General features: G+C 42.7%; 1 protein-coding gene across 4 annotated transcripts in view; it reads right to left on the bottom strand.

The window, feature by feature from the left end:
* Nucleotides 1–272: 272 nt before the first annotated feature.
* Nucleotides 273–12,928, bottom strand: part of si:ch211-227n13.3 (uncharacterized) — a 73,327-nt gene continuing 60,671 nt past the window's right edge. Inside the window, exons 5-6 of one of the 4 annotated variants that reach the window (XR_009644862.1) lie at nucleotides 8,876–9,352; nucleotides 273–291 (exon numbers count right to left, since the gene is read on the bottom strand). Coding sequence is in view for 1 of the 4 variants with exons in the window: in XM_060827536.1 (XP_060683519.1) it covers nucleotides 9,277–9,352 (76 nt within the window). In the remaining 3 variants the exon portion in view is untranslated. Of the gene's footprint in view, nucleotides 292–5,040; nucleotides 5,115–5,254; nucleotides 5,903–8,516; nucleotides 9,353–12,928 lie in introns of those variants that run through there. The other 3 variants (XR_009644864.1, XR_009644863.1, XM_060827536.1) reach the window with 3 other exon arrangements.

Raw genomic sequence — 12,928 nt, 5'->3', positions numbered from 1 at the left:
TTAGCTAGCCTCTCTGGTGCCATATGCAACCTTCAATTGCATGGCCTGTGCTCTATTACATACTGAGATTTTCCTTACATTCCCCCAGATGTCTTCCCATATCTCCAATAAAATATCCTCTCCTAACTCTCAACATACAGAGTCCTTCCATATCCGGCAGGGAGCAACGTTTCTGTAAACGATATAAAGTACTGAGTGAAAGAGCACCTGTACACCGTAGTATTCTTTTCTCCACGTCTGATTTGTAACATTGAATCAGGAGCATGGTCTTCCTCTGTATCTAGTCCTTATCTGGAAAGATCGGAAAAGGTCCCTATTAGACAATCCATATTTCTGACTTAACTGACTAAATTACATCAGGACCTCCCCCTCAAATAAGTCTCCCAGGCAGAAGATTTCCTTATTCTCCCATGCCTAAAGCCAGAGTCCATTGTTGCAGGTTTAAATCCTTGGACTCCCACCAATGGGGTAAATGGCGAACTCTTAGACCCAATTGCCCTCGTCTTGCTTCATTATCCTCCAGGCTTTTACCATATTTAAGATAATTGGACTAGCATTGCTGGGTCACGGATTTCATCTTGTCCATAAATAATAAATTAATTAGGATGCATCTCAATTGTGAGACTTCAATATCAAGCCAAATCGACTCTGAATCCCCCCATAACCTGTCACCAACATATGTTAACAGAGCACTAATTTGGTATTTCTTCAAATCCAGAAAATCAACCCCTCCCTCGACCTGCGAAAGCTGCAATTTAGTGAATTTAGTCAGAGGATGCTTGAGGCACCAAATAAAGGACCCTAGCCAACCATTGAGCCTCCGTAACACTTGTTGAGGTAACAACAACAGAAGCACTCTCATGGGGTTCAGCATTCGAGGAAGAACATTCATCTTAATCAGGGCTATTCAGTTTAGGCACCTCCACTAATCCCCCTACAGGCATGGCTTCAGATTTTGTAAAATTGATCTTGTAACCTGAGAAACCACCATATGAATTAATTGTTTGGATCAGTCGAGGAACCGACGTCTCTGGATTGGCCAAAAGTAAAAGGACATCGTCAGCATATAGAGTGACCTTATAGTCCCCCAATCCCATCTTCGGCACTACTATTTCAGGATCCCTCCTGATAGTTTCAGTTAATGGTTCAATTGCCAAGGTAAATAACACCAGTGATAAAGGACACCCATATCGACTACCTCTTCTAATATTAAAGTTGTTTTACTTAATACCGTTTGTAATGACTGCCGCCTTAGGATCATTATACAAGACTGCCAACAATCTGGCAAAGGATTCCCCCAAACCAAAATGCTCGAGAACCTCAAATAGATACGGTCATTCAATCTGACCAAACGCCTTTTTCTGCATCTAGGGAGACCACAAATCCCAAAATCAATCTTTACTGGCATACCTGTACTGTATTCAGTACTCTCCTACTATTGTTGGAGGAGTTACGGCCCTTAACAAAACCTGACTGGTCTTCTTTCATAACATGGGGCAGGACCTTCTCCAACCTGAGCCACCTTGGATAGAATTTTGAAATCTACATTCAACAGCGAAATTGGTCTACATGAAGTACATTCTTCAGGGTCCTTTAAAATGAGGGAGATATTAGCCTCCCTAAGAGTAGGTGGCAGACAATCCCATGTATAAGAATATTTGTACATCCCCAGAAGTGGCTCCACTAACATGTTTATAAATTCCTTATAGAATTCAGTTGGGAACCCATCTGGCCCTGGTGTTTTCCACCCTGGAGATGCCTTATTGCTTCTTGCACTTCCTGTACCGTTAAAGACGCATTCAAAAGGGAAGTCTGCTCCGTACTTATTTTGGGGAGGTCCAGATTTTCAAAAAGGACTGCATTCCCATTGTACTGTGTTCACCTCCCTCCGACCAATACAGCTCTACAAAGTATTCCCTAAAGCTAACATTGATCTTCTTCAATTCGCAGGTATTTGTACCAGCCTTCTCCCTAACGGAGATAATAGATTGGGAAGTCTTTTTTCCACCTAGTCAAATAAGCCAGATATCTAGCAGGCTTATCTCCGAATTCAAACAGTCTCTGTTTGGCAAAGGAGACCTTTTAGCCACTTGTGTGTGCATTGAGTCTGGAGCAGCCGGGAGAGCCGTGACCCACTGAGGCTTCACCAATGACAGCCTATTATGTTTTCTCAGCTACCTTCAGCTGGGCCTCCAGCATCTGTTGCTGCTCCTCCCTCTACTTCTATCTACTCGTCGAATATGAAATGATCAGACCTCGTAAATATGCCTTAGTGGCCTCCCAAAGCATTGCTGGATTACGAGCCGTACCGGAATTAATATCCCAAAAGGCTCTGAACTCTATTGTAATGTATTCAATAAATTTACTATCCCCTGACAAAAATGGATTCATGCGCTAGTGACATGCATCCATTCCACAACCCTTGATTTTAACATTTAATACATTGGCGCATAATCCGAAACAGGTATATTCCCAATTTTGAATGCCAATGTTCTGTCCAAACCGTCAGTTGGCATAAAAAAAGTCAATTCGCGTATGGCACTTGTGTGGGTTAGAATAGAACGTGAAGTCTCTTCCATTGAGATGGAGGCACCTCCAATCATCCACTAGTCCCAACTCATCACACATGCCCACCAACTACTTAGACTGTGCAGGTGTACCTGCCAGGCCTTCTGGCACCCTGTCAATCTGCAGATTGATTAAGCGATTAAAATTCCCTCCTGTAATCATACGACAAACCCCAAAGATTCATTAATTTAGCCATTGCATCAATGAGAAATTTAAGTGGGTGCACCTGGGGACAACATACATTCAAAATACCGTATTCTTCTCCATGTAATAGAGCTTTAAGAATGATAAACTGTCCATGTTCATCCTTACCTGCTCTGTTACCTGGAAAGGGAGGCTCCTTCCTATAAGTATAGCCACTCCTCTACTCTTAGAGCTGAAGGATGAGAAAAATACCCTGTCATAACACCGCTACTGCAGTTTCAGATGTTCCTTATCAGTTAGATGCATGTCCTGCAGCAGGACAATGTCCACCCTTTCCTTCCTGAGGCTTGGTAAGACCTTCCTTATTTTAATAGGAGAATGGCTCCCTTTTATATTCCAGGTACACCACCTGAACAAATCACGAGCCATGGTCATCCAGGACAGCCCGTGGTTTCCCAGGAGGAAACTTATCTGAGGTGTGACAAGTTACAAAGATATTAACTCTATGAGGTCTAAGAACTATTCCTATAAAAACAACTACAACTAAAAGAAAACACTACATTTAATGGAAACAAACACTCAGATAACCCCCAATTTGCTCGAGATCTTTCCCCTTGCCCTCCACTCCTTCCTACCATCTTAACACCTCTAGCTGAAGCTGTGTCCTAGCCCCAGGCAATTCACAAATGAAGAAAACTTGTTATTTACATTCTGAAAGTTAACAATGGATACCCACCCCCTCTCCACTCATCTTAGCCACAGATAGCGCCACCCCCAATATAAAATCAAGAGGACAGCAGTTACAAAAAGAACCTTAGATAACACCCAACCGACCGATATATAAAATTATTCCAATTTTACAACAAAACTGTACATATCAAACCAATAACCACAAAAAAGGGGGAGGGGGAGTAGAAAGGGGGTGATAAAAAAAACCAAACCATTGTCCACAATGATGCCCCCTCCCCTGCACCTCCCCCACCCCCCCCACCCCCAACCTCAAGTCCTTCATTTCAAAGACTTCACAAAGTCCTTTGCCTTTTCTGCAGAGTCAAAGTTATATACCGTCCCCTATGGGCAAAACGCAACACGTCCGGGTACCTCAAGGAATATTGAATGTTCAGGTCCCTTAATTCTCTTTTAACATCATCAAGTGTCCTTTTCTTCATCAGGACTCCTGAAAAGTCCTGAAATAAACATTATATTTGAGCCATTATACATTAAAGCTTGTGAACTCCTTCCCAATCTTCTTGCTGTTTTAACTGTTTTTCTCAATAGTATAGGAGCTGCACCAGGATCACGCAGGGGTGCGGGTCCAGCCCAGACCTGCGAATTGCAATTGGGTGGGCCCGCTCTGTGTTCACCAGGCCCAGCTCCAACTCAAACCCCAGGAACTTCGGGAGCCATCCCTGCAGAAAGCTTCCGGAAGACCCACTATCTGTAAGTTTTCCCTTTGTTTTCTAGGTCATCGACTTGATCCTGAAGGATCCAAACCAGGTCTTCCAGCATTCAAATTCTTCCTCCCAAGACCTCTGCTACAGTCTCTGATGCCGCGGTCCTCTCCTCCACTGCGTCGTCTTCATTCCAGCAGCTGGATTTCCAGCTCATGCTTTTTTAGCATTGCAGACAGTAGCTCAACTGCTGTTTGAATCCACTCTCTGAGTTTAACTAAGTGCTGCTGTTCTGCTGGATCCAAAGGGACAGTCCTGGGAGATTAAGCACTGGCTGCAAGCATCCATGCAGTAGGGGAATGCCTGTCTGCTGCGCTCCTTTAGACCCTTTTCCTTTACTGGACTTCATCCTGGCCTTAAAGCTGTCCCAGATGATTTTGGCAGCTCCAAATAGTCAGTAATTTTAAATCAATACTTTTTTTCTCCTGGGGGTGGTTGATAGGAGGGGGTAAAGGTCCACCTTGCTGGGGGTATGTCACAAAGCCCATCACAGCAGACCACTCAGACCACCGCCATCTTGGATCTCCTCCATAGGGTTCCTTAAGCCTGTTCTACCACTTAACAGGATCATGGATAAAATTCTACACAGATTCCATTTCCCGTCTAATCGCCATAACCCTTGATTCCCTTAATGTGCAAACTCCATCGATCTCTGCCTTGAACATATTGAAGAATTGAGTATCCATAGCTCTGAAGGCTTGAAAATTTCAACGGTTCACAAATGTCTAAATGAAGAATTTTTTTCTTTTTCTCTTGCTTAAATGGTTGACCGATTATCCTAGAACTTCTATTTATAAACTTTCCAGCTCAGGCAAACAACTTCTTAGCCCTGGCAATGTCAAGACTGACAACCAAGCCTCATTTCTGAGGGAATGCACAGGAGATGGTTCTGCTGTCCCCAAACCAGGGCTGTGTGACTTGATATGTTTGAAAACATTGCTCAGGAGAAACCTGTTTTTAAAAAATCAGATGGGTGATGTCAGAGGAAATATAGCAGCATTAATAGAATATTGATTAACAGACAGAGAAAAGTTGTAAAGCAGTGTCACTTCAATTGGGGAAGAATAGGAAGTGATGTAGCTGAGTAGTCATTCTTAGTTTCACTTTATTTATTTGTTTATGTTAAACATTTTTACATATTTAATTTAGACATTGGCATAAGTACACATTTTAAATGTGCCTATGATTCAAAAGTGGGATGTATGACAAACAGTGAGGAGACTGCAAATTACTTCATGACCATACAAACAGATTAGCAGGATGGGCAGGCTGATGGCATCTGCAGTTTAATGTGTGAAATATTTTGTGACACAAAATGCAAAAGGAGAATATGCTTAATGGGAAAAGATATTAAAGATATGAAAGAACATAGACACCTTATGGTTCAAACACGTGTTCCAGCCAAGTCACATTTTGGAGTCATTATGAATAGTCACGTGGCATTCACAAGCAAAGAAGCAATGTTAATTTATGTAAATTGGTGGTCAGTGTGTAATTTTGTGGACCCATTATACAAAATGCATGACAGTCCCTGAACTGCAGTGTCATGTGATAAAGGTAATTCCCACACTACTATAAATCAGACGTTCCAAGACTGAGACCCAACAACAGTTCAAAAATATTATGTATCAAAGTTGAAATGGTGTATAGTCTCAAGGTAATGGCATTCCCAAGTCCCTTCTGAATTCATTTTCTGGGAGGTGCTGCTGATTAAATTTCGACAAGCTCATCCAGTGAATCTGTAAATAGGGCATACTAAAGTTAGCATTGGAGGGAGTAGATGTTTAATTTGGTAAATGGGATGTATTAAGTTACTGATTTGTCTTGATGGTGTTGAGCTTCGTGAGCGAGGAGCTGCACACAACCAAACAGGTTTTCCATCTATGCCCAATTTGTGCTTTTAGATGGTGATCAGGCTTTAGGCAGGCAGAGCATGAAACACTCAGCCCCAAAATTCCCAGCCTCTTATCTGTGCTAGTATCCTTGGTATTTATCGGTTAAAAACAATGACTGCAGATGCTAGAAACCAGATTCTGGATTAGAGTGGTGCTGGAAAAGCACAGCAGTTCAGGCAGCATCCGAGGATAGTGATCATTTGTCCCTTGTGTGATGCACATGATACTTTCCACTTAACAGTCATGCCCGAATGTTATTTCATTACATTAGCTTTTACAAGTAGAAAAACATTCCTACTAGAACAAGTAATTCAATTTTTCAAACTATCAAGTTTTTGAAATATTGATAGGGAAACAAAACATCCTCTGGTTAGGGAACTCAGTGAAGAAGTCATCAATTTACTATAGGGACAGGATTAGGAAAAATGTTTTATGCAGCATTTTGTTTAAAATGTCAGCTTTGGCTCAGTAAATAGCATATTCTGTTCTGAGTAAGAAGTTTAAAGTTGACACTTCAGTGCAGTTCCTCAGAAGTGCTGTACTGTTAAGAGTTGTAAGTTCTCAGGCAAAATGATAATCCAGGCTTCACTATCTCTCACGTAGATGCAAAAGTTCTCACAATACTACTTCAATGAATTGGTGCTCTGAAGAATACTTATCCATAATCAACAACACAAGAATAGATTATCTGGTCATTTTCATGATGATATTTGTGGAAATTTGCTGTTTCCTATGTTTTTTTTTAAATAGTACAGTACAATAGTGAATACACTTCAGAAAAACTTTGGTTCTAAATGCTTTAGGATGTTTGGGGACCTTTAATGGTGCTATTCTACTGTAAAACTTGCTTCTTAATGCAGGGAAGACTGTCCCAGAAGAGAAACAAAAAAAAAGCTGGAGATCACAGCAGGTGAGGCAGCTTCCATGGAGAGAAAGCAAGCTAACATTTAGATTCTAAAGGACTCTTCAAAGCCAGAAGTAGTGGGTAGAGACCATTTGGCATATTTTTAAAAAAGGAAATTGCATAAATACTTGAAACAGGAAAGAGCACTGGCACAACCTATGGTCAATAGTTGAACAAACACTACACACTTTGGACTGGAGCTGGGAAGTTACATATCATACAATGGTTCAAATGTTAAGTGATAGAAGCTCTGAAATCGATGCTGTATTGATTTTTTCATTTTAAAACTGAGATTGATATTTTATTCACCAAAAAGATGATGGGATAAGAGTTATAGTTCAGCCACCATCTCACTTAACAGTGGAACAGGCTTGAAGAGCTCAGTAGCCTTCTTTTGATGGAGGAGACAAAGCAAAAAAGGGATATAGCAGGAGTTTCCTGAAGAGAGATTAGATTTCAGGTCATAAGACATAGGAGCAGAAGTAGACCACTCAACCTGTTGAGTCTGCTTCACCACTCAATGAGGTCATGGCTGATAATCCTCAACTCCATTTTCCTGCCTTTCCCCCATAAGCCTTAATCACACTCCTGATTTAAAATGTCCTTCTTCTTTAGCAGTCCCTCAAGGTTTTAAGAGTTATACAGCACAAACAGACCCTTCAGTCCAACCAGTCCATGCCAAACATAATCCCAAACTATACTACTCCCACCTGCCTGTTCTTGGCCCATATCCCACCAAACCTTTCCCAATCATGTACTACCCTAAATGTCTTTTAAACATTGTACTCACATCCACCACATAGAAAGGGTGGTCAAAAGGGCATTTGGCACACTTGCATTCATTGCTCAGTATAGCAGCTGGGAAGTTATGATGAGGTTGTATGGGACATTGGTGAGGCATCTTCAAAATACTGTGTCCAATTCTGGTCGCTCAGTTAGCGAAAGGATATTATTAAGGTAGAGAGGGTTCAGAAGAGATTTGAATGTTGCCAGGTATAGAAGGTTTGAATTATAAAGAAAGGCTGGGATTTTTTTTTCCTACTGGAGCGTAGGAGATTGAGAGGCGACCTTATCGAAGTTTATAAAATAATGAGGGGGACAGATAATTATGGTAGTTGTCTTTTTCCTAGAAGAGGGATTTTCAAGACTAAGGTGCACATTTTCAAGGTGAGGAGAGAAAAATTTAAGACAGACATGAGATGCAAACTTTTTTTTAAAATTACAAACACAGAGGGTGGTTCATTGACTTGCTTCCACCCCAAAGAGTGGTGGGTTCTGCAGTGGCTGAATAATGCAATTTTGAACCAGCAGACTCTACCACAGGTGATGTTTGGTGGTTTAACTTTAGGAGCAGAGCTGAACAGGAGCTTGCCAGAGGGTGGCCTGGGAATATAAATGATGTAAGAACTTATCTCAAGAATCTGCGGCCTTCACTTCAGGAGCAGGGCTGAGCAGGATCGAGCTGGAGGGCAGCCTGGGAAGATAAGAGTTTCTGATTGAGTGTTTTGACTAAAGAGGAACTGAAAGGTGCTGTCATAGGAAGGGTAATAGGAAAGCTGCTAAATTTGAATCTGTGTTTACACTGAATCTTTGTTAAATTATTGGTTATAACTTTCATTCAGATTGAGATAATAAGCAGAGATATAAAAAGTTTGAATTTTTTTTTAAAAAATTCAAAACGAGTTAAATAAGGATAGGTCAGGTGATGTGCTGGTCCTGCATGACATAGGAGCTGGTAGACCTTACTGTGGTTCCCAGTGACCACACCTGTAGTAAAATGCTGGTTGCTTGTCGAACTCCATCTCAAGACTTGATGAGCTGAATTTGGAGTTTTGAACGTTGCGACACATCAGGGAGGGAGAGAGTTACTTGGTTGCTGTGTTTCAGGAGACAGTCACACCCTTTAGACTTACCAACTTGAATTCAGCCAGTGGTCAGGAACAGGAGAGTGTGGCTGGGGGTGAGAAGCATATCAGCCATGACTGAATGTCAGAGCAGACTCAATGGGGCAAATGGCCTAATTCTGCTCCGAAATCTTATGAACTCATGAGGCAGGTGTGTCGGATGCTCTGGAATCTGCGCACTCTTTTTGCATTCCATGGCAAGCGATTCCCACATCAGTGGGGATGGTGAATTTGTTCAGGGAGGCTTTCAAAGCATGCTCATAGCATTTTCTCTGCCATCCGAACAATTGCTCACTATTGTAGAGCTTGAAGTAGAGCTCTTGTTTCACAAGTCTGTGTCATATTCAAGTTGGTCATATATGACAACTGCCTCAATTCCGGGGATATCATCCTGGGAAAGGCTGATGACATTAGTATGTTTCTCCAAACAATTTGCAGAATTTTGCAAACACTGTGCTGGTGACAACTCTCCAGGTCTGGCACCATCTGTGGAGAGAAGTCAGAGTTAACATTTTGGATTCAGAAACCTTTCCTCAGAACAGATAATAGTTAGGGTTTTGTTTTTAAAATGCAGAAATTAGGTTGGGGAGGATATAAGGAGTAAACAATAGATGGAGATTTAACCCAAAGAGAAGAAGTCAGACAGAAATGAGCAGATAACGATCAGGTTGGGAGTATGAGTAGCAAGGATCATTCATCACCATTTCTACCACCTCCAGCCACGTATTCCCCTCCCCTCCCCACCCTGGTCAGCCTTCCACAGGGACTGTTCCCTCCAGGACACTCTGGTCCACTCCTCCTTCACTTCCAACATCCATCCACCCGCCCACCAACCCCCAAACAGTCCCAAGACGACAACAGATGGCATAACACCTGTCTGTTTACTTCTTCCTTCCTCAATATCCACAGGCCAAAACATATCTTCTAGGTGAAGCAGCGCTACATTCGTTGCTCCCAATGTGGTCTCCTCCATATTGGAGAAAGGAAGCATAGACTGGGTGACTGCTTCGCAGAACACATATGTTCTGTCTGCTTAAAAGACGAAGCTTCCAGTTGCCGATCACTTCAACACATCTCCTTGTTCCCCAACCAACATCTGTCTCAAGCTTGCTGGAGTGCTCCAGCGAAGCTCAGTGCAACCTGGAAGAACAGCACCTTACCTTCTGCTTGGGAACTCTACAGCCTTTTGGACTAAAAATCAAGTTCAATAATTTGAGGTCTTGGGCTTCTCGCATGTCCTTGCTCCTACCCCTATACTCCAGGCCTTGTTATCACATAGTCCACTATTATAGACAACCCATTGTTCGTCATGAACAGTCCCCATTAATAGCTATGCATGCTCCCAGTCTGATCATTAACTACTCCTTTGTCTCACCAACTGACACTCATCTTTTTAGGCCCTAACTCCACTCATCCTAAACTCCTTACCCCCTGACGCCATCCTATCTTCTGCATTAAAAACAAACATTTTCCTAGCTACCATCAGTTCTGAGGAAGGGTCACTGGGCCCAAAATGTAACTATGATTTCTCTCCACAGATATGGCGGCACGGTGGCACAGTGGTTAGCACTGCTGCCTCACAGCGCCTGTAGACCCAGGTTCAATTCCCGACTCAGGCGACTGACTGTGTGGAGTTTGCACGTTCTCCCCGTGTCTGCGTGGGTTTCCTCCGGGTGCTCCGGTTTCCTCCCACAGTCACAAAGATGTGCGGGTCAGGTGAATTGGCCATGCTAAATTGCCCATAGTGTTAGGTAAGGGGTAAATGTAGGGGTATGGGTGGGTTGCGCTTCGGCGGGTCGGTGTGGACTTGTTGGGCCGAAGGGCCTGTTTCCACACTGTAAGTCTAATCTATATTCCCAGACCTACTGAGCTTTTCCAGCAATGCTGTTTTTGCATTCGATTGTCATCATCTGCAGTTCTTTGGTTTTTATAAGTCTCCAGGTACTTGAGAAGTCAGCTATACATGGTCCAAGGAGCTGTCTACCTCAGAGTTGATAAAACGTGGAGCAGGAACGGCGACCTTTTCCATCAGGACCCTTCATCAGAACTGGATAGGGAAGGGAGCTCAGAAATATAGAGTGGGGGGGCGGGTGAGGAAAAGGTAGATGGGATAGTGATAGATGGATATAGGAAAGGTAAGTGGGACAGTGATAGGTGGATACAGGTCGGGGTTATTGTGACTAGTCAGTGGGAAGGGTAGAGTGGATAGGTGAGAAGGAAGATGGACAGATTAAGTCAGGTCAAGGAGGTGGGGAGGAGAGGGAGGGAGGGCTGGACATGGGACGAGTGAGAGTTGGGAGAGTTCACCAGCTTCAAAATCTATGTTGAGGCTGTTAGGCTGTAAGGTCTGAGACTCAGTATTAGGTATTGTTCTTCCAATTTGCATGTGGCCTCATTTTAACATTGGAGGAGACCCAGAATCGACATATCACCAATAGAGTGGGAGGAGGAGTTCAAATGACTGGCAACCAGAAGGTGATGTTGATTGGAGTGTACCAAGTGGAGATGCTCCATGAACTGGACCCAGAGTCTGCACTTGGTCTGCAATGTAGAGGAGACCACATCAGGAGCTCCAGATGCAGTAGACCAGGTTAAAAGTGTAAGTGAATCTCTGCTGGATTTAGAACAATTGTTTGGGGTCTGAATATGCTAATAACCCTACCTTAACAGAGCTGTGACAAATAATTCCACAGATTCACAACCCTGAGAAGAAATTCCTCATTTTGGTCTTAATTTTGAAACACCTTTTTCTAAAATTATGCCCTCTGCCCCTAGATTCTCCCACGAGAGAATCTTTCCACATCTACCCTGTCAAGTCCTCTAAGAATCTTTTTTGTTTCAATACAGTTGCCTTTCATTGTTCTACATTCTAAAGAGTACAATCTAGTCAACATCACCTCATTAGACAGTCCCTGCACACCTTTTGTCAAGTTACTACATCTTTTTTGGAATACCTCAATGCAAGCACATGTTGCCTTAGATAAGAGGGTGGAACACTGTTCAGTATTCCAGCTGTTATTTGATTAGTGCCTTGTACAGTTTTAGCAAAACCTCCCACATTTATACTTCATTTCCTTTTAAATAAAATGCCAATGTTCTATTTGCAGTCCCAATTACTCACTGAACCTTTTGTAATTCATGGATGGAGAATCCTAAATCCATTTGATCTGCAGCTTCCTGCAGTCTTACTCCATTTAAATAATATTCAGCTCCTCCATTCCTCCTACCAAAATGTACAGTCTCACACTTGTCCTCATTACATTCAATCTACCAAGTTTTGAAGGAGTGGCACTCCAAAAGCTAGTGCTTCCAATTAAACCTGTCAGACTATAACCTGGTGCAGTGTGATTTTTAACTTCGTACACCCCAATCCAACACCTGCATCTCCAAATCATCAACTTTTCTTGAGGATGGATGCACCCCTCCCTCCCCAATTATACAAAAGAAACCTGGGTTTGAGAAACATTGATCTACACAATTAACATGCTATAGGTTTTCTGCCCAAATCATTCACTCTCAGAGTCGTAGAGCTGCACAGCACAGAAACAAACCCTTCAGTCCAACTTTCCATGCCAACCAGATATTCTTGTCTCATTTGCCAGCACTTGGCCCATTTCCCTCTTAACCCCTTCCTATTCGTATACCCATCCAGATGCCTTTTAAAATGTTGTAATTGTACCAATTTCCACCACCTCCTCTGGCAGCTCATACCACACACATACCATCCACTGTGTTGAAAAATTTACCCCTTAGGTCCCTCTTAAATCTTTCCCCTTTCACCCTAAACACTCTAGTTCTGGATTCCCCCACCCACCCCTGGGTCTTTTCACCCTATCTATGCCCCTCATGCTTTTATAAAGCTCTACAAGATCATCCCTCAACCTCCAACACTCCAAGGAAAACAGCCTCTCTCTTTAGCTCAAACCCTCCAACCTTGACAAATCCTGTTGAACAGTTTCACCCACCTTGTGGTGTTTACTGAGCAACACCACCAATGCACATAAGACACTCACCATGTTGCAGCACATTGTTCAATCACACTCCCCCTCCCCCCTCCGATGA

Source organism: Hemiscyllium ocellatum, chromosome 7 (assembly GCF_020745735.1).
Source record: "Hemiscyllium ocellatum isolate sHemOce1 chromosome 7, sHemOce1.pat.X.cur, whole genome shotgun sequence".
In the NCBI taxonomy this organism is placed as follows: domain Eukaryota; kingdom Metazoa; phylum Chordata; class Chondrichthyes; order Orectolobiformes; family Hemiscylliidae; genus Hemiscyllium; species Hemiscyllium ocellatum.
Note: the sequence above shows the minus strand (reverse complement) of the source record. Positions and strands in the feature narration are given on the sequence as shown.